Here is a 22,777-nt window from a genome sequence, read left to right on the forward strand (position 1 = left end):
TATATAAACCTCCCTTTCCTGTTCCTCTTAGCCTGTTTATACTGGTTCCTTAGCTTCTGCAAGGTTCCTGTGTTTACTGCTGTGCTAGCTATTGCTATCATCCTGTTCCAGTCTTCTCGTTGCCGACCTCTGCTTGTTACCTGACTTCGCTACCTGCCGCCTGCCTCGGACCCCTGCTTGTTACCTGACTTCGCTATCTGCTGCCTGCCTCTGATTTCTGCTTGTGACCCCTACTTCGCTCCCTGCTGTTCCTGCCACTGGGATCCACTTCAGCCGAAGTCCAATCCTTGACACCTTGCCCTAAACCCCCTACCCTAAGCCCTTGCCCTAAAACCCACTACCCTAAGCCTTTACCCTAAACCCCCCCTATCCTAAGCCCTTACCTTAAAACACCCTGCCCTAACCGCTAAAATCCCTAAATTTAACCCCCTACACCAACCAGTAATAAAACTTACCTTAAAAGCTGCCAGCGGCAAAACGGCCGCGAACAAATGTCCCATTCCGCTGAGCACCACCATGGAAACTGTGACAATGTCACAAAGTCCCATTGCATGGAGTGACTACACAACAGACAGCCATTGCTCAGGCAATGAGATCTTCATTTGCCCCCACTGGGCCTCAGACATTCATGGCTGCCCTTAGCTTCTCCATTCTCTGTGGGGAACCATAGATAATTGGTAATATAAGTTGAGTTAAAGCAGTGCCTTACCATTTTTGGAGGTGGAAGGTCGGGAAGGCTTTTCTGCGGTGGTGCCGAGTGTCCTGTTGTCCCATTAGTCAGTGGGTCCATGGCTGGAGGGTTTGGGACCTCAGCTAAAAAAAACCCCATATAGTATGTGAAAATCCTCAGACGTGCAATGCAATTCTTCTCAAGGGCACAAATGAACTTAAAACAGTTCTCAGAAGATGATGGTCTATCCCTTCTCATTCAAGATCATGCTGGCATGTGTTTGACTTGTTCTCATATTATAACAAAAAAAAAACACCTGTATGGCGCCAAGGATGACAACCTAAGGCAGACAGCAAACTGATAGTTCTTCCGTGGATCCTTCCCGGTCTGTTGTGCTGAAGCGTGGCTCCAGAATATTCTCACGGCACTCTAGCATGTATGTGGATAATAAAGACAAAAACAGGGCACTAACAGTCCATTATCTTTAACTACTTAGTCCAGAAACAAAACAGTACTGAATAATATACTAGTTAATATACTCCTGATAGTGTTCAATCAATGTCCACTTAGTATAAAGTCCTTACAAATCGTGACACACATGACACGGTATTTGAACAACAAATCTAACAAACAGAACATACATGATGACTGCCAATGTATTTATACATTCTTAGTGACAAAATGTCCACTAGATATTATAAACTTAATACGTTAAATGTATAACATTTTCACATATGTGTTAAATGGTGTCAATAGGTTGTTCACGCATATTGACACCATTTACACATATGTGAAAATTGTATACATTTAACATATTAGGTTTAGAATATCTTGTGGACATTTTGTCACTAAGAATGTATAAATACATTGGCGGTCATCATGTATGTTCTGTTTGTTTGATTTGTTGCTCAAACACTGTGTCATGTGTGTCCCGATTTGTAAGGACTTTATACTAAGTGGACACTGTCAGGAGTATATTAACTTGATTAGATGTTTGGGTATAAGTATCAGCTTGTACTGATCATCCACAATACCCCTGATGAAGAGACAGAGAGGTCTTGAAACACGTAGGGTGATTTTTGGACTCTCGGGGACACCGTAGCTGAATCCAGAGAGCGGTGACATCATCAGGAGCAGCCTTGCAGGTAGAGTTTGACCCCCAGGCGTGCAGCCATAGATCAGGGACACGAGGAGGACACCGCTCCACACGGAAGAAACAGCCGGGAGATTTCAGTCATAAAGAAACCTACTTACAAGGTGCAAGTTCGAGGGGCTAATTGTAAGTAGGATTTCAATTTTACATTGCCGGAGAGTTGGTCCTATCAGGATTTATTGGAGCTAAATATACACCACAGCTCACTTTGCAGTATTTTATTGCAGTATTTTATTGTTTTATTTACTCAATAAATCATATTCATATGGAATATGTTATCATAGCACTGAAGTGTTCAGTCCATTACCATTGCAGTACTGTTTTGTCTCTGGACTAAGTAGTTAAAGATAATGCATTATTAGTGCCCTGTTTTTGTCTTTATTATCCACATACATGCTGGAGTGCCGTGAGAATATTCTGGAGCCACGCTTCAGCACAACAGACGGGGAAGGATCCACGGAAGTACTATCAGTTTGCTGTCTGCCTTAGGTTGTCATCCTTGGCGCCATACAGGTGTTTTTTTGGTTGTTGAGACAATCAGCTAGGCTCTTTAGGCAGCCTATCGGACTTCAAGGACTATTGGAATTGTATCAGTATATCGTTCACCAATTTATATTATTAGCGCTTTTTCCCCCACTAATTTCCCACTGCATTGTTCTCATATTAATTAAAGACAGTGCGCTCAAACCCCTTATATAGGATCTCAGGTATGTCCACAGCAAAAAACCCATGCTGCACCGCCAATATCTCTGTTTTGGAAGTTATTGGCAGTGCAATATACTGCGCTATAATCTTGGGGGGTTTACTTAACTCAGCGCCAGACTTTATTGTAACCGTATCGGTACCTTTCTCAAGTTTTCCTTGTGCTCCCTTCTTGTCTGTCACAACCACCTTGTTCATGTAGATATATTCCTCATCGCAACCTGTAGACGGGAAAGAGAGACTGTAGCACGGACACAACAGTGTTCAGGAAATAAACGTGTAGACAAAGGAAATACTGTCATCCGTGAGCATGAATGAGCGTGGCATGGCGTGGCACCCTGAAGCATGCTATAAGCTTCTTATTTTGCATTTGTGACCACACTAGATGCTGAGTAAGTTTCCATTTAGCATTGACTTTTTCCGGGGAGAATGAATGGGACATGAGCATGCGGGTCAGTTCCATGCTAGCAGGTATAGAGCGATTAATACTAATGTATTTATATCTTTGTATAGCGCCAACAATGTACTCTGCGCTTTACAAATGAGACCGTACAGTACAGGGAATTATAATACATTAAGTGCAACAAACAAAATCAGACAATAGGAGCAGCTCCGTGAGTAAAGACACTGGGGCCTATTCTAGTAGCTTCGATAAAATCACTGCCACCCCGAACGAGGTGCCATATCCCCACCGAACGGTCTGACATTTGTGTTCTCATGGTATTCAGAAATAATCTGAATGTATTTCCACACGTCTCATACCGTGAGGTAGGAAAATACCTATACCCACTCGGGACAGCAGCGATGTGATCTCAGCCTCCCTCTGTGCGATCTGGCCGCCGTCTGTAGGAGCTGCACAGAGAGAGCCGCATCTCCCTGCACAGCTCTCACTGGTGATCGCAGTATGAAGGAGTATGTAACTATGTAACCGCAGTATGAATATGTAACTATGTAACCGCAGTATGAATGAGTATGTAACTATGTAACCACAGTATGAATGAGTATGTAATTATGTAACATCAATATGAATGAGGATGTAATTATGTAACTGCCGTATGAATGAGTATGTAACTATGTAACTGCAATATGAATTAGTATGTAACTGCCGTATGAATGAGTATGTAACTATGTAACTGCAGTATGAATTAGTATGTAACTGCCGTATGAATGAGTATGTAACTATGTAACTGCCGTATGAATGAGTATGTAACTATGTAACTGCAGTATGAATGAGTATGTAACTATGTAACTGCAGTATGAATGAGTATGAGGACACTACATAATGTTGGTAAAACAAGACGTCACACCATGGTTGAGTGGTTAATGGACTTAATTAATGGAAGTACTGACTGTGTACTTACTGCTGTTAGTCTTTATGTACACCTGCAGAATTTCGGAGAGGATAGACTTCTTCAGGATGGCAGAGCTGCTGAGGTTCTCCTTGTCGAGAGTATTCAGGAAATCTTCCAGCTCTGTCAGCAGCCGTTCCAGGGCTATGGATAAGACCGAGACAAATGTTAGAACAAAGCCACATATACAGTCCCATTCCATTCAACATTCCTATTCCATTCCACAGTCTAAGGCCTTGTCCCCACTGCTCGTGGCCTCGCGCGCAATGACGTGCATGGCGCGAACAAGATACGGCCCTCCATGGGGCTGGCCCCAGTCAGTACCTGCACGCGCCTGCAGAAAGCGCGATGGCGCGACCTCATTTTGAGAAGACAACAATCTTGTCTTTTCATGCGGCGACGGCATCACGTGGTTTCTTGTAACCAATGAGAGCTGAGATGCTTTAAAGCCGATCATGGTGAAGTAATTTTCAACCAATGTGCTGTGGAAGAGGATGTGACGTCATGGCCGCGCCCCCTCATCGTGCATCGCAGAAGTGAGTAGGTGAGTCCACTGATCGCAGCTTTTACATGTGCTTTTGATGCGCACATGCACGCAGTCACTGGGGCCATAGCCTTACTTTGATCCAGGGCTCCACTGAAATTAATCGGTGACCCCACTGGGTTGTCAATGTCCTAAATATCACCACTGCACCTCACTATTGTGCCTCTAAAGCTAGAGATGTGCAAAATTGTCACATAAGTTTGAAAATTAGCCCATTATCATTGCTTAAGAGGTATTTAAATTAGCTTATTTTCTCTCTCGCGGATCCACATCTCTGTCTCGCGGACCCACATCTCTGTCTCGCGGACCCACATCTCTGTCTCGCGGACCCACATCTCTGTCTCGCGGACCCACATCTCTGTCTCGCGGACTCACATCTCTGTATCGCGGACTCACATCTCTGTCTCGCGGACTCACATCTCTGTCTCGCGGACCCACATCTCTGTCTCGCGGACTCACATCTCTGTCTCGCAGACCCACATCTCTGTCTCGCAGACCCACATCTCTGTCTCGCGGACCCACATCTCTGTCTCACGGACCCACATCTCTGTCTCGCGGACTCATATCTCTGTCTCGCGGACTCACATCTCTGTCTCGCGGACCCACATCTCTGTCTCGCGGACTCACATCTCTGTCTCGCGGACTCACATCTCTGTCTCGCGGACCCACATCTCTGTCTCGCGGACCCACATCTCTCTCTCGCATGCCCACATCTCTCTCTCGCATGCCCACATCTCTCTCTCGCATGCCCACATCTCTGTCTCGCGGACCCACATCTCTGTCTCGCTTACCCACATCTCTGTCTCGCGGACCCACATCTCTGTCTCGCGGACTCACATCTCTGTCTCGCGGACTCACATCTCTGTCTCGCGGACCCACATCTCTGTCTCGCGGACCCACATCTCTGTCTCCCGGACCCACATCTCTGTCTCGCGGACCCACATCTCTCTCGCGCGGACCCACATCTCTCTCGCGCAGACCCACATCTCTGTCTCGCGGACCCACATCTCTCTCTCGCATGCCCACATCTCTGTCTCGCGCGGACCCACATCTCTGTCTCGCGGACCCACATCTCTGTCTCGCGGACTCACATCTCTCTCTCGCGGACCCACATCTCTCTCTCGCGGACCCACATCTCTGTCTCGCGGACCCACATCTCTGTCTCGCGGACCCACATCTCTGTCTCGCGCGGACCCACATCTCTCTCTCGCGGACCCACATCTCTCTCTCGCGGACCCACATCTCTGTCTCGCGGACCCACATCTCTGTCTCGCGGACTCACATCTCTGTCTCGCGGACTCACATCTCTGTCTCGCGGACCCACATCTCTGTCTCGCGGGCCCACATCTCTGTCTCGTGGGCCCACATCTCTCCCTCATGCGGATCCACATCTCTCTCTTGCGCGCCCACATCTCTCTCTCGCGCGGACCTCATCTCTCTCTCGCGGACCTCATCTCTCTCTCGCATGCTCATATCTCTGTCTCGCGGACCCACATCTCTGTCTTGCGGATCCACATCTCTCTCTTGCGTGCCCACATCTCTTTCTCTCTCTCTCTCTCTCTCTCTCTCCCTCTCACGTTCACATCTCTCACATCTCTCACGCTCACATCTCTCACGCTCACATCTCTCACGCTCACATCTCTCACGCTCACATCTCTCACGCTCACATCTCTCACTCACCTCTCTGATAGAAACCCTGCCACTTTGACACCATTAAAGATTAAAGTACAGGACACAAAAAAAACCTCCAGTATTTGTCCTAGTGGACTGGTTATTAGGACCGTACATCAGATGTATTCTGTATATCCAGATTTACATCTCAATTATTACCAGCAGTGTACAAAATCATTACATTCATTACCTTAAGCAGTGTTGTACAGTAGGTGGTTGAAATGATTACATTTCTTAAATGATCCCATGTACTATTAAAGGGGTGGCCAACTGCAGTTCAGCACTAGTTATGCAGTCTTCGGCTGAGCCTCTGACTGAGCCACATGTGCTGAAGCAGAGATATCCTGAAAACCTGACCTGTTGGTGGCCCTTGAGAACTGAAGTTGGCTTCCCCTGCACTACTGTATATGCATCCATATCTGGATGCTCTGAGCGGGATTAAATAATTCCTGCATTACTTTACTGAAAAAGTAAGCACGTAAACAGTATTTGCCTGAATATCTGTAGAAAATTCTGAAAACAATTCCACTGGAGTCTATCCTTCCAATAGATGTTTCTGGCAGCATTAAAGTGAAAGAAAATATTTAGGACAACAAACCTTCCTGCAAACCATTGGTTTCCAATCACTGCAGAGTAATAAGGTACTAAGGCACTTCGAATGGAAACAAGCGCATGTGGTAGGTTTTTCTTCCGTTTGTAAATTTGCTTTGGGATGCTATTACTCATATCCCAAAAGAGGGGAGATAAACAAAGCCTTTGTTCTGTCTGAGAGCAGAAAGAGCCTTGAGCACATTTTCCACAGCCCTTTGGTGAAGCTCAGAGCTTCTGAGTGGGACTTGGTTAATAGTCTGTCAAGATTTTTTCATTTTGTTCCGGCTTTCAAGGCATCCTACTCATAGCTATCAAAGGTCAACACTTTTCCTGCAATGCAAAAATCCCCTGTTCTGTCTGTATCTTAAAGAGGCAATCCAAGCTGGGGCTGAACCCCATTAATTTTAGCTGCGGGGACCCCCTGCTTCTGGAGATACTTACCTCCATAGTGGGTGTCGGTAGCCACTCCAGGGTTCACATTATGGCTGACTTTCAAGGCTCCTGCGGGCCAATAGGAAGCATATCGTCATCAGGTTCAGCTTCCTATTGGCCCATGTGACACAGGAGCTTTAAACTATGAAAACTGCAGAGAGATACTGGCACCCCTTGGAGGTACGTATGTCTGGGAGCAGGGGATCCCCAGAGCTGAAATTAATGGGGCTAAGCTACGGAGTCCCACTGCTTCAATCCTGTATTAAAAATGGAAAGAAAGATAAAAATGCCATGGGTGGCTCCTTTAAAGCAGCAGTTGATGCCCCCGGCAGGAGAAACAATGATGGAAAGGCACATGCAGAAATGTAGAATAGTATTTTTTACACTTCTATTGGATATTTTATTATGGGGATGCTTGTGCTTATCGAGGGGTCACAGACATTGTAAAAAGACAATTCAAAAAGACATGGTAAAAATCTACATTAACAAAGGGTATTCTAAGCGAAATAATTGGGTTTCTGATGTTATAAACAAGAGGTCCCGTTTATGTGGGCAATGGGAAACCTATGCCGACCTGAAGGGGTTGAATCTTTTGGCTTTCTGTTTTTTCTGTAATTGGAGCATGACCGAAGCTATACACCAGGCTCCAAAACAATTACATGTATGTGTCATGCGTAATTTGTGGCATGCATCTATGTTTCAGTTTACAAGTGTTTGCCCAGCGGTCATTACCTTCCGGGTTTCTTTAAACCATAGAAAAGCCGACGAGTTATTTACAGCACATAGCTTCCAAAAATATCAACATACCCCCCACGTCCAAAGAGTCAAATAACTCATCCTAACTACAGTAATGCACATCAAGTGTAATTAGCTTCAATAATAAAAGCGTGACGTGTTGCAAGGCGTACATTTCATGTCTGATGTTTGCTCACCAAAGAAAAGAGGGACGCCGAATTTTTAATTTTTGAATGGAAAAAATGAAGGCGGCAGGTTTGCGAAATAAAACACGTCGCACGTCCAACAGCTTTTGGCACAGAGACGGATAACTGCTTTGTGTTTACATTGATCAAGTCATTTCACACTTATGATGGAAGGGGTTAAGAACATCCTTCCGCCACTCTTTGCACTACAGGAAGTTGTACAAACTCTGAATCACAACCAAGCAAAAATGTCAACAATTCCAGTTGTTATCTCTTCCACGTTTAAGTGGGACACAGGCAGCGGGCAAGTCAGCCCTCACCTGTGAAAGAAGATATTTAGCAAGGAATAGAGAGGCAGGCTGAAGTTGTATGATTCACTGATAGGTGACACTGCGGTGACAGTTGGAGCCAAGATTGCAGATTTTGCCTTGGGCGTATCTACAGTTGGGAGCCGGAAGGGGAGAGAATTGCCCAGTGTTTGCATTTGTGTGTCTGTGTGTATAAGAGGGCAGTGATGTCATTCCCAGTATTAACTTCCGCTGTCTGGTATCACTGGAACTGGGACAGCAGGTGGGGAGAGGCGGAAGAAGGAGAACTACTCACTGAAAATAGTTTTGGGGAGTGCGATGTGGTACTATGATCATCAACAGCAGGCGGGACTCCCAGGCAGCGAGGAGGAATAATGATGCAAAGTAGAAGATAATCATTTTTAAAGGTAGCAGATGTAGCAAGACTTACTGTCCTCTGCGCCGCAGACAAGGAAGCAACGTCCGCGGCTCTGGGACAGTCTCGGCCGCAATGGAGAGGAGGGTCCACGCTTCTGAACCCCACGAAGTGTTAATCCTCCGGTGCCGTAACAACGCGTGGCATGGGCACCGAAGACAGTATGCCTCATTACATCTGTAACTGACAGTTAGAATTGTATGCAGTGCCACTGGTTGGACACGTTCCAGGTGACAACTATATGTCAATGCTAAATCAGATCAGGAAATTCCCTGTGGGTTCTTTAATGGGATAATCACTTATTTACTAAATTTGTGTGATGATTTGTATACAATCTGTGCCCATATTTGTTGTTCCTTTATCTGTCATAATGCCCTAAACTGGGTGCAAGAATACTATAACCTGCGTCACCATGAGCTAATGACAGAATGATGGCATTCTATGGTGTATTCTATCATCCTTACGCTAGAGAAGCTCTGTGGGGGTCATTCATTAGACTGGCATAGTGCCAATTGGGGCACTCACACAGAAACTCCTATTGACTTCAAAGGGATTTTCTGTGCAATGGTGCCCAGATGAATAACCCTCAATGAGCGACACAATGCATTAATGATAACACATACACATAGGGTGTGGCTTACAGCATCTCAGGGGAGAGCTGTGCCTTGATGCCGCCATACTGAAAAGCACATTATTTACCAAGTAGATGCGCTGTTAGTTATCAGACAGCATGAGCGTGAAGTTGAAGATAATACCATGCTTTTAATTAAGGCTTTTGCTGTCTGAGAAGATATTGCAGGAGATCCTGAGTAAATGTTCTTATTATATGTTGACTGTTACCCAAGAAGGACGAAGATGAAACATTCTACATTGGACTGCAATCAGAGAGGCCACCAAAATATTACAAACGTCACAAAGGTGGCACCAGGTGCCTAGCGCTAAGGGGACATGGCTATAAGACCGGCACAATCCACAGTACCAGCCACGCTTCTACTTTAGCCATCATTTAATTAAGTGGCACAGAGTAGGTGCAAAGTGGTGGAACGGTCAGTCGGAGTCGGCTCTCACAAGTCAAAAGTCGAAAGACATAATAGGACTTGAACAACAATTTTTTTTTTTTTAACATCTGATGCTGCCACAAGCTGAGTTTAAAACAAAAATATTTTCTATAAATTGCTGTGAATCCAAGTGCCCTTTTCTTTGCCCCGGTACATGTGAGCAGTCACTGCCAATGAGTTCGTTCACTTTAGCCCCTCAGTGTGCGTTCTGCTCAGTAAAAGCTGCACTGGAAGGAGATCTGTAACACCAGGATGGGGAGAACTTGTCCTTTATGATCCGGAACCATCTGGTCCCCTGATGCCTCTGATGCAAAGAGCTATTGTTTCCTTTGGACAAAGAGACTCAAACTTGGATTTCCTGATTGGAATTGACACATCTCTCCCGCTAAGCCCCTCCCAGACGCTGCATGTGTCCCTTTCTCTGTCCCTCTTGCTTACCCTCTCCTTAACCTCTTCCCTCCCAGGATTATCATTTCTTATTATTTTCTTTTCTCTCTGGGTGAATGACTCGTCACCAGACTCTGCATCTTTCTGGCTTTTTCTGTTTTCCATTCATGTTCCGTTTCACACTTTGCTGCCAGAAATGCCTGCATTTGATTAGGGGTGGCCAATTACAGTCCTCAAAAGCTACCAACAGGTCAGGAAATCCCTGCTTCAGCACAGGTGGCTCAATCAGTCAGGCTACGATTTCACATATTGGTCCATTACAGCTGCACTCCTAGGGACACATTGTTTAAAAAAAAAAAAAAAAAAAATAGGTATGAAGCAGGGGGTCTTTGGAGCTGAACCGCGTTCATTTCAGCTCTGGGGACCCCCTGCTTCCTACGATACTTACCTTGGAAGGGGGTACCATTATCTTTTTGGAGTTTAAATGTCCCACGTCACGTGGGCCAATAGGAAGCAGCAAGGGATGACATCACGGCTTCCTATTGGCCTGCAGGACGCGGACATGTAAAAACGCCATTTCGATAGCCCTGATTAGCCCCGACTGGCGCCCCCTTCCCATGTAAGTATCTTGGGAAGCAAGGGGTTCCCAGAGCTGAAATGAACGTGGATCAGCTCTGGCAACGCCTGCTTCAAACCTATAAAAAAAGAAAACAGAGAAAATTGTTGCCAGGGGTGTCTCTTTTTAAATCGTGGCTGAATATTTGCTCCCAGACCAATCGGGTTGTTACAAGTAAACCCCGCTGAAATTCACAAACCAAAATCTGCCAGACCTCCCCTACCAAGAACTGAATTCAGACCGAGACTTATTTATAACCAAAGGTCACAATGAGTTGACACATCTGGTTTGCAGAAGAGCCTCCCACACAGCTGGAGAGAGATATTGTTATGTCAAACAACCCATAAAATAAGAAAGCGGGAAAAAAGGAAACGCCTGGGATTCAACAGATTAGATTGCAAGCTTCTCAGCCCAAAGGTTCTCTTCTCACCCACTTTCATGAGTGTCTGCTGCATAGCAGAAGTAGCAGGAATAATAAATATAAGTCAGTGAGGAAAAGCTACATTTGTAAACTGTTTGTCAGTAGAAGGAGGGCCCCCAAACATTGATAACAGCTGAGCAAGAAGTCTCATGAAATCCTGACCGAAAACATTCTGATCACAGTTACTAAATAGTGATAATGGTAGTGCACCAATAGAGTGGCTCAGTGTTAAGAAAACTAACTTTGAGGTCTGTAAATAAGGTTCAAATCGCACCATCAAGTCTTTGTGTGACTTGGGCCCTTGTGACTTGCTGTGCCTGAGATACCAAATGTATCTTATAGTTCTGCGGGGTACTTACTCATTGTGGGTTATTAAGCTGTGATGGTGCAGATGAAGTCATGGCACTACTGAGAATGCTCGATTATATAACACAGCACTACACTGAAACTTACAGGATATTGAAATTGAATTTTCTTTATGGTTAGCAAACCGCCTCAAAAATAAAACTTAATATGAATTTCGGCTTGGCTTTCTAAGAACCCATTAAAAGTGCAGACCCGTCTACCAGCAAATTGTACGAACGGCACAGATACATGTGAAAACACAAGACTGGCGTACAGTATTTACAGTATTTCATTAAGCCCTGAAGCTGCAAATTGTATTGACTTGAACAGTAGTTTTTGGTTGATCGTCAGGTGATCTGCTGGTTTGGAGGATTATTGAATAAGCTCCTTAGTGTACAAACTACACAACTATATGTATTTGAATTCCTTGTTATTCACAAAAAAAATGAGACACAGAAGAATTCAAGAACTACAGACCAATCAGTCTACTTACGCTAACCTCCAATATTTATACGAAGATATTCAGTAATCAGCTCAACAGATCCTGGACATTGACCGGCCTAAAGAACAAGTGGGATTTCGCTTTGGATATAACATAATGGACCACATGCAAGTTCTACAAGAAGTTATTTCTCAAAGTAATGGACATGATCAACCACTCACCTTAGGATTTATAGATTACGAAAAATCATTTGCTTCTGTCTACACTTCAACCGTTTTAAATGCATTAAGAAAACAAAGTGTTGAAGAACCGTACATTGATATTATAAAGTTCACCTTTCCTGTTTTGCCTTTAAATTCTTTCTGTGCAAGCTACCTAGCTATCTGAACAAGCTCCTCACCCCTCCCACATGCAGCACTTATCATCTGAGGTCTGACTCCAGAAGACTGTTCATGGTCCCAAGACTCAACAAAGTATCCGGCCGTTCCTCCTTCTCTTATCTTGCACCCCAAAACTGGAACAACCTACCGGAGACTCTCACATCCACCACCAGTTTAAGTTCTTTCAAAACTAAGGCTGTCTCACATTTTAATCTGGTCTGTAACTGGTTCATACGCTCATAATATATATTTTCTTTAACTGTGCATGCAATGTCTTGCATATAATGTATACCCTGTTCATTTATGTAACTGTATTTGTAACCATGTATTATTTGTCTTAACTCTGTGCCCAGGACATACTTGAAAACGAGAGGTAACTCTCAATGTATTACTTCCTGGTAAAATATTTTATAAATAAATAAATAAAATTATAAGGAACATTGACGAGAATGACACATGTATGTATATCTTTATTTATATAGCACTATCCAAGTACATAGCGCTTTACAGCGGTAACACACGTGACATAATATAACACATAATGGGAATAAGTGCTTCATACATAAAAGTAACTAGTAAACTGAGTCCCTGCCCTAAAGAGCTTAAGATTTAAGTGGTAAGTAGGGAGAGCTTACAGAGACAGTAGTAGGGTATTATGGTAAGTGCATCTGCAAGGGGTCAAGATCAGTGCATATGAGATGTATAGTATGAGTCAGTGGAGCTACCCAAATGCTTCATTGAAGAGGTGTGTTTTAAGATCAACATTAACCATTAGATTACATGAAGATACAAGCAAGATAAGGATCAGCCAGGGAGTGCCACAGGGAGACACTGTAACAAAAGCTTTTCACAGCAACACTTGAAGAATTGTTCAAGACACTGAAGTGGGAAGAAAAGGATAACAAAATCAATGGCAAATACTTGTAACCTATGATTTACAGACACCATTGTTATTTTTGCCACAAGTCCAGAAGACCTCCAGCAACAAATCAGAGAACTCGCTGACGCAAGTAAGAAGGTGGGCCTCCATATTAACCTCAACAAGACCAAAGTGATGTTCAACAAATGTCTCAACTCTCTTAAGATCTAAATAAGTGGAATTGAACTAGAAGTTGTTGAAAACTAAGTCTACCTTGGCCAGCAAGTATCAATCAGTATAGGAACTCTTCAAATTAAATTAATAGGAGAATAAAGATGGGATGGCGTTGTAGGTTCCCCCTTCACTGTTACACAAATCTATTTAAAATTCTCCAGATAACAGGCAGGACATGTTCATCATAATTTCCATGGAGAGGCAGGATGAAAACGCAGCAGAACTTGGCACTTTAAACAATGTATTTACACCTCCTTGCATTCATGTCAATTTATACCTCACACTACAACTTCAAATCCCAACTGTCCTCCGTAGCACTCCATGCTGGCAGCTCCTCCTAAGGTTCCATTGCAAATGCATTCAATGATTACTTTGTGGGGTGTGCTACTAACATATTAGCGAAACGGAACCCAAACCACAAACATGAATCTCATCCTGGGAGTACCCATATAGCTCCACCCCCTCCCAACACTGCCCACAATTTCCAATTTGGCCCAGTATCTGAAGAGGAGATTACACAAGTGCTCCTCAAATTAAAACTAAGCAGCCAATGTGGACCTGACCTACTACAATCTAAGTTCCTAAGACTTGATGCCCCAGCCATTGCCAAACCAATTGCTTCCATAGTCAACTCTATCATGTCTGCAGGCCATATCCCCAAGACCTGGAAAACTGCCAAAGTTGTCCCAATCTTCAAAATTGGGGACAAAAACACTGTCTCAAACTACAGGACAATCTCTCTTCTCCCAATACTATCCAAAGTCATGGGAAAATGTGTCCACTCCCAATTAAGCGATTACTATACCAAGACAAATTTCCCTAGCCAATTCCAATCTGGCTTCCGCCCCAAACACTCCACCGTAACTACCCTGTTAAAAGTTTGCAATGAAATCCAGTGTGAAATGGAACGGGGACAACTCACTGGTGCAATATTCCTAGATTTTGCAAAGGCTTTTGATACTGTTGATCATGCTATCCTGATTAACAAACTCCAGAGCTCTGGAATAGGGAAGCATGCTTTAAACTGGTTTCAGTCCTACCTATCAGGTAGATCCCAACATGTGTCCATCTCGGGCTCTAACTCCAACCCACTGGATATCACCTGTGGTGTCCCGCAAGCCTCTGTTCTGGGGCCCATACTCTTCTCAGTATTCATCAATGCTCTTCCCACCGCTTGTAAGTGTAACGGGTGTTCCCTATGACTACCGCCGCTACTACTTGCTGTGCAACCTGTGTGGCTCTCAGGAGCCTAAGCCTCCGCTTGGGGAACCTGGGGTACATCTTTATCATACATCTCTAGGTGCAACGCCTCCACCTGGGAGGGATCCCAACGAAGTGGGAGGAGGCCCTCACAGGAACAACCACACAACACTACCGAATATAAAACAGGACGGGCTTTACTGCATGGAAACACACAAATCACGTAACAGCATAACATCAAAACAGCATAACAGCATCATGCGCCACGGCGGACGCTAACCACACTATGCGTCACGGCGGACGCTACCACCTTTAGGCGTCACGGCGGACACTATCACCTCTAGGCGTCACGGCGGACGCTATCACCTCTAAGCGTCACGGCGGACGCTAACCACCCACAATGTGACCCCACCCTGTGTCCAGTAACCCCCACCCAAATGTCTCGTGTTCTCGAAGTCAAATACCACTGTACATGTGTGTGTGACTGCGCAGCCACTATGTTTGGTGATAGGCCTGGTTGGTGCACGTGAGTTGCAGGTTACCTGCCCGGGCTCCAGCCACGGGTACCGCGATATAAATCCACACGATCCGACGGGGTCCTCCACACCGCGTGGGTTGAAAGTCCAGCGCGACAATGTCACTCCTTGTCGCAGGGTCTTGGGTGGTGTTCTGAGCCCAGAACCCACCTCACAGGGCCGCACGGCTTCAACACTGTGTCCCTGTCTATTCAACCAATAAATGGGGCAGTGTCCCTATCTAGGGCCTGTCCCTAAGCTCCACAAGCTAATAGATGGCTCAGGACCTAACTGGGACCTTGGGGGCTGCTGGCCTAATGCAGAGGGTCACTCACCCCTGCATCCACCTCCTACCCCTAGCTGGTCCGGATCCTGAGTGCCTGCGTGGCTGCAAAACCCCGCGAAATGTAGCAATCTCTCCCCAGGCAAATCCCTCAGCCCTATTGGTTCCCTGGCGTCAGGTGTCTCTGCCCCTATGCACCCTGGGGGCTGGCATGCTCATCTCGCGCATGCGCGAACTATCTGGTCCTCCCACGCTGGGTTGGAGCACTGCGCATGCGCAACAGCCCTAACATGGCGGTGCCCTGCTTCCCGAGCCGCCGGGCCGGTAGCAACGCGATCGCGGCCTTAGCGACGGCCCGATCGTGTCCCCGGCAACCGGCCTGCTCGCCGCTCGCGTCCCTAGCTACCAGGGATCGCTCCTTCGCGCGCGCGGCCCCCCCTCACTCCCTCGCACACAGCGTCTGCCGAAAGGGAGGAGGGGGTCAGCCATGACAGGGGGGAACCTGGCTACATCCTCCCCATGGTGAGAACTCCAACGTCCTCGCTTGAACCACATAACCTTCCAACATGTACAAAAATTATATAATAAAATTGCAGTGTTAAAGTACAACTTAACGATTACTCTAAACGAGATTGTACAGTTCAACAAACATATTTATAACTGAGGCTAGCTTGGCTTTAGCTTGCTGCTGAGACTCATAGTGAGGTGCCCCTAATAAATCATAAGCCACTCTAGTGGGAGGGCGTCTCACTCTCTGACTCCTGCGAGTCTCAGTCTCCATTTCTTCCTCTTGAGACAGACCATCGTAGGCTTGAGGCCTAGACTCTCTGGCAGAGGGTGAACCAGTTTGGGGAAAGTCTCTTTGCAACTGAACATTGTCTCTTTGAGGCACAAAACTCGGAGTGGTAGGATCTAGTGATTGATTACTTGGTGAAAATTCCAATGGAGGTACTTTGTCAGCTGGCCCCTTACTTGTTGCGCCTTCGGGAGGTGCCCACCAGTCTCTGTTGGATGTTCCCTCCAAAGGATCCTGAATGGTCTCATCTATGGGGCCGGGATTCGCAATAGCCTCTTCAGGCTCACTGTCGTTCATTACTGTTTCTGTTTCAGGTTCACTCTCTCCCAGTTGGGAGATAGGTAACAAGTGGTTTCGGTGCCAAACTTTTACTTTGCCATTCACATCACGTATGCGATAAACAGGGAGGCCCGGCATTTGGGACTCTACTTGAAAAGGCCCCTCCCTCCAGCGATCAGCTAACTTGTGCTTGCCTGGAATCCCTAAGTTGCGTAGGAGAACTGCGTCTCCTGGTTGGAGCGCTCTATAGCGTACTTTGTGGTCGTACCGTCTTTTATTATTGGCATTCAGTCGAGCGGTGGCTCTTTCAGCTAACTGATAGGCACGGTGCAGACTGTCCTGGAGTCTCTGCACATATCGATAATGAGCCATGTTGGGTATCCCGTCGGTAGATACCCGTAGGCGGATGTCGATTGGCAGTCTGGCTTCTCTCCCGAACATCATGAAGTATGGGGTGTATCCGGTGGACTCGTGCCTAGTGCAATTGTAGGCATGCACCAAGGCCTCAACATGTTTACTCCATTCTCCTTTTTGGGAATTTTTCAGAGTGCCTAGCATGTCCAGCAATGTCCGATTAAATCTTTCAGGGAGCGCATCTCCCTCTGGGTGGTAGGGAGTAGTCCTGGACTTTTGAATGTTCAACAGTGTTAGCAACTCTTTGATCAGCTTGCTCTCAAAATCCCGTCCCTGGTCAGAGTGCATCCTGCTGGGCAGACCATAATGCACAAAATACTTCTCCCACAGCACTTTAGCCACTGTGGTAGCCTTCTGGTCCTTCGTGGGGAAGGCTTGAGCGTATCGAGTGTAGTGATCTGTCACTACTAGCACATTTCCTATACCCTTTGAATCTGGCTCTATGCACAAAAAGTCCATACAAACTAAATCCATAGGCCCAGCACTTTTGAGATGGCCCATTGGAGCAGCACGGGTGGGAAGGGTCTTCCTATGAATGCAACGTAGACATTTTCTGCAGTGTTGTTCAATTGACTCCCGCATCCTAGGCCAGAAGAACCGGTCTCGCACTAAACCCAAGGTCTTATCCACCCCCAAATGTCCATGATCATCATGTAGTGATCTTAAAACGAGACCTTGCATACGCCGAGGTAGAAATAGTTGTCGACGGTCAGGATGATTGTGGAATTGAACAACCCTATAGAGTAGGCCGTTATCCATCTCAAACTTATCCCATTCTCTCATGAGAAGACCCACATCCTCGCGAGGAGCCCGTTTCACCAGTGCAGAGTCATTTTTGTGTAGGGCCTCTCGGACAGCCTTAGCCGCAGGATCATGTGTCTGTGCTAGTACCAGTTCCTTCTCCGTGAAGATGACGTCTTGTGTTAGACCCATGCCATCAGGGTGGCAGTAAGCTTCTGGAAGGGCTTGAGGTCGACACCCTAAAGAATCCACTACTCGTAGCTCGGAGAATGCCACTCGGTCGTTTACAATAGCAGCAGTGGAACACATAGCTCTCATTCCTGGTCCTGGAATTTCTTCCCAAGGGCCATCGTCGGCGGTCTCGCCCAGTCCCGATCTCCTAGATAGAGCATCGGCTCCTATATTGAGAGGTCCAGGCTTATATTTCATAGAAAACTGGTAATTGGCGAGGGTGGCCAACCATCTGTGACCGGTCGCATCTAATTTGGCCGTGGTTTGTACATAGGTCAGCGGATTGTTGTCTGTTCGGACCTCGAAGGTGACCCCATATAGGTAATCATGTAGTTTGTCAGATATGGCCCATTTGAGGGCGAGGAACTCCAATTTGTGAACTGGATAATTATTTTCACTGGGAGTCAAACTTCTACTTGCATATGCCACAGGACGAAGCCCAGTGGGGTACTTCTGGTGTAGCACAGCTCCCAATCCGTTGAGGCTGGCATCCACGTGCAGAATGTAAGGCTTCTCCGGGTCAGCATATGCTAGGACGGGAGCCTCTGTTAAACTATTCTTCAGCCTCTTAAATGCTTCCTCACAAGCCGGCGTCCACCGATCCCCGAAGGGGGTCCTTGGGGGGGTCCTCTTCTGCTTGGGTTCCTCTGGATAGACCTTCAGCAGATCGTTCAGCACAGCTGCCTTCTTGGAGTATCCATCCACGAATCTTCTATAATATCCACAGAACCCGAGAAATGACCTCAGCTCCATCACATTCTCGGGTCTTGGCCAATTCACCACCGCCTCCACCTTGGCCGGGTCGGTGGCCACTCCGTCTGCGGACACGATATGACCCACATAAGTGACCGATGTTCGACAGAAGCGGCACTTATCCAATGAGAGCTTCAGGCCTTCTTTCCCTAAGCGATCCAATACTTTCATCAGCCTAGTCTCGTGTTCTTCAAGGGTGGCTCCGAACACGATTATGTCGTCTAGATAGACCAAACACTCACGCGGACACATATCTCCAATCGTCTTTTCCATAAGCCGTTGGAAAGTGGCTGGAGCGCCACAGATACCTTGGGGCATCCGAGTGAACTGATAAAATCCCAGGGGACAGACGAACGCCGTCTTTTCTTGATCAGTAGGGCTCATCGGAACCTGGTAATACCCAGATCGAAGGTCCAACACGCTAAACCACTGGCTTCCGGACAGTGTGCTGAGAATCTCCTCTATTCGGGGTAGCGTGTATTGGTCAGGCACAGTACGTCTGTTCAATGTTCTGTAGTCCACGCACAATCGAACAGACCCATTCTTCTTTCGTACCACCACAATCGGTGAGGCATAGGGACTCCGAGATCCGGTCACTATGCCGGCCGTTTCCATCTCGTTCAGGACACCCCGCACATCCTCCACATCTCTGGGAGCTAAGCGGCGCGACCTTTCCCTAAATGGCGATTCAGACGAATCGTGTGCTGAGCGCTTCTGCTGCATCCCACGTCCATCTCACTAGTAGAGAACACATCTCGTCTCTCTCTCAACTGAGCACATAGCTTCTCTTTCCATGCTTCTTCCAGGGGAGACTCTCCGAAGTCGAATTGTAGTGCCCCGGCCTCTTCTCCCACACGGGCAGTGTGAACGGTCACTGGGTCGTCTACAGGATCCACAGGATAAATTCTACCCAACCTTTGTCCTACTTCTAGCGGCACGGTATGGAGAGACATGTTCTGGATAGACACAGTAATCTTCCTGGGGACGGTAGATGGCCAATCCCGTACTTCAGGTATCATTCGGTATCCCCACTGATTCTCAGACTCGGGAAGGGTCTCTAGCGAGAAGTATCGGTCGTGTTCGTGCCGACTGGGGTACTTGATCAGCGCTGTCACGTGCCTCACTCCCCCTGGTGGAATCTGCAATAACCCTCGCTCTTGATTAAAGATTTCACCATACTGTTCCTCATACGCCACCCTATAGCATTCTTCCCGCAGGCCAGGGGCTATATTCAGGGATGACAACGGTAGCTCACCGGCTTCTTGTAGGAATGAGCGAATCACCGACCTCACAATATCGGCATTCGTGCCTAGTATGATGGGGGCACTGGGATGTTCTCGAGCCTCTGGACAGACCAAAGCTTCCACCAGCATGGGATGCGACTTGTTAGTGTTCAACTGCAAGATATCCAGCTTGACCGCTACTATTCCGTCTATGGGATAATCATCTTTACTCAGTCCCCATAACTTCATCTTTTCGGCTGACTGCAAGGGAAGATGGCTGAGGTGCTGGTCGTAGAATGGACGGTAGATGATGGTCACTTGTGATCCAGTGTCTAGAAGTGCTGATGTCACGGGAGACTCCTGTGGCGGGTAGGATCTCGGTGGCCGGAACAGCACGAGCGTAGTAGGGGTCACAAGCAGAGGTCCAAGGCAGGCGGCAGGCAGCGAAGTCAGGTACAAGCAGGGGTCTGAGGCAGGCGGCAGGCAGCGAAGTTAGGTACAAGCAGAGGTCGGCAACGAGGAGACTGGAACAGGACAGGCGGGGCAGGACAGGGACTAAGAACAGGGAGCAGGGACTGAGACCGGGGAGCAGGAATAACCAGGGACAAGCCAGATTACTAGCAAGGGCTTTTACTGTGAGCAGACTCAAATACAGGTACAGGTACAGGAAACAGGTCAGGATCAAAGACAGGCATGAGCATACTGCAGGAGTCTGACTAGCAAGCAAAGGCAAAAGCAACAGACAGGAAGCAAGCTATAAAGGACAGAGACAGGAGCAACAAGAAGACAGACAGACAGAGGAACCCAGAGCCAACAGAAGACAGCAGCACACCCAGTGGACAAGGAAGCTATGGCTAGGCAGGAGGTCTAGGCAATCCTGACATTACTCCCCCCTCTCAGGAGCGTTCTCCGGACGATCCTCCAGGCTCTTCCCGGAGGCCTTGATGAAACGGCGACTCAAGGTGACCCACCTCTGGTGGCTTGTCAGTGGGCAGAGGGTACTCCAGATCATTGTCGTGCACAATCTGGAAGTTCTTCACAGATGCGTGTGTGACACGCCCGTGGAAGTTGAACACGTAAGACTGAGTGTCATCATTCCACACGGGGGCCTTATTGTGCAGCTCGATGATGTTCTCCTGACACTTGTTCTGCCATTTAGACAGCAGGCTCTCCGAATCATTGTGTGGCTGGAAAGGGATGCGCTCGTGATTGAAATTCTTTCCGGGAATGAGAACCGCCATCTTCCGGGGACCCTTAAACCCGAGGACGTTAGTTTCATAGCAAATAGCCGCCAGTTCTTGCCGGGACGCTGCATTCTCTGACTGTCCCTGAGCCCTGGCTGGGCTAACACCGCGGTCAAACACTGTAAACTTGGTCCCCATTAGGTTGGATCGGAGTTTGCCAGTAAAACTGCCCGCCTCCTGGGACATGTCGGTCGGATCAATAGATATCAAGTAGTTGGACGTTTTACTCTTCTTTCTCTTCCTCCCAGCGAGAAGAAAGAGCTTGTGGTTTTCGTCCCGCTCCAGGTGCATGTAGTAGGTGGGGTACAGTCCTCGGTCCATCACTTTCTTGTCTCGGCTGATCCGACATCTGACGGTGACACCGCGTGGCGCGGGGCGCAGAACAAACTCCTTCAGGTCGCCCACTTCCCCCACGTCTCCAGGAGGACTGAGAGGGGATGTCTCTGTGGAACCAGAGTCTGAAAGAGACTTTCTGCTGGAGGCAGAACCGGGCCGTGCTCTCCCAGACCTCTCCTCCTCCAGCGAGGCTCTGGTTATGCTCAGTGTGACCTTCAGCTCCTCATGCTGTTCTTTGGGGACACACTGGGTACTCAAATACTCTTCCAGCATCTTTATCTTGTAGGCAGTCTGGAAACTTTCCTCCTGCAATACTCGCTGTCTCTCTTCAACATTCACCCATCTCTCCTTGGCGTCCTGCAGATGTGCACGTAGTTCTCGCAGCTGACTCTGCAGCATATTCTCTGCCTGAGTGCGCCGCTCCAGGGAGACACGTTCCTCTTGCAGCACTCTCTCTGCATTCTGCAGTGCTGTCTGCATATCCAACTTTTCCTGGGCCAACTGCTTCTTCTCCTCTCCTAATTCATGGAGTTTCTTATCTCCTTCACTGACCTGGACACAGAGATTCTTGCACTTCTGGGTTACCATTTCAAAACTGCTATTTAATCCTTCGAAGATCTCTCTCAAAGAACGTAGTTCTATGTTGAAGTGGCAATTCTTCTCCTCAGAGGCTTCCAGTTTTGCGCCAACTTGAGCCATGAAATTCTGGTACTGCGCATTATCAGCATAGGCCTTCTCCAGCTTACTTGACAGGATTACCCTGTCCCTCTCCAACTGCTCTCTTTCTTTCTCCTGGAGAACACACTTAGCAATTGCTGAAGATAGACAGCTTTGTAGTGCAATCTTGGCCTCTTGCTCCTTATCTAAACGTTCATAAAGACAATCAATCGCTTTCTGTGCAGCTTGAAGCGTCTGAGTAGGAGCATCTTTCTTCTCTTCCACTATTCTTGGGCTACGTCTGTGAGTTGCCTTAAGCTGCAGCATATCTCTTTCATCAAATGCAGACTCTGAGGTTAAATTTTCATTCTTAATTCCTTCTGCAACTTCCACAGTAATGCCTCCCTTCTTCTTCTTCTTCTTCTTCCTTGCTTTGAGAAGTTCTGAAGAATCAGTGGTACTGTGTTCACATTTACTGCTCAAGACTGTTTGAGTGGGAGCCATAATTAAACCACACTTCCCAAGACACCAGTAAAGAGGAAATGTGTTTTTAAAACAGAAGCATTAGAATGAACAACAGGAATATTAGACACAGAGAGACACAAGAT

General features: G+C 47.0%; 1 protein-coding gene across 5 annotated transcripts in view; it reads right to left on the bottom strand.

The window, feature by feature from the left end:
* Nucleotides 1-22,777, bottom strand: part of AFAP1L2 (actin filament associated protein 1 like 2) — a 113,545-nt gene that overhangs the window by 53,608 nt on the left and 37,160 nt on the right. For 4 of the 5 annotated variants that reach the window (XM_075611965.1, XM_075611967.1, XM_075611966.1 and 1 more), the window contains exons 2-5: nucleotides 8,771-8,938; nucleotides 3,887-4,018; nucleotides 2,669-2,746; nucleotides 710-813 (exon numbers count right to left, since the gene is read on the bottom strand). In XM_075611965.1, the coding sequence (XP_075468080.1) occupies nucleotides 710-813; nucleotides 2,669-2,746; nucleotides 3,887-4,018; nucleotides 8,771-8,938 (482 nt within the window). The remainder of the gene's footprint in view (nucleotides 1-709; nucleotides 814-2,668; nucleotides 2,747-3,886; nucleotides 4,019-8,770; nucleotides 8,939-22,777) is intronic. The other variant, XM_075611968.1, reaches the window with a different exon arrangement.

This window comes from Ascaphus truei, chromosome 8 (genome assembly GCF_040206685.1).
Source record: "Ascaphus truei isolate aAscTru1 chromosome 8, aAscTru1.hap1, whole genome shotgun sequence".
Lineage (NCBI taxonomy): Eukaryota > Metazoa > Chordata > Amphibia > Anura > Ascaphidae > Ascaphus > Ascaphus truei.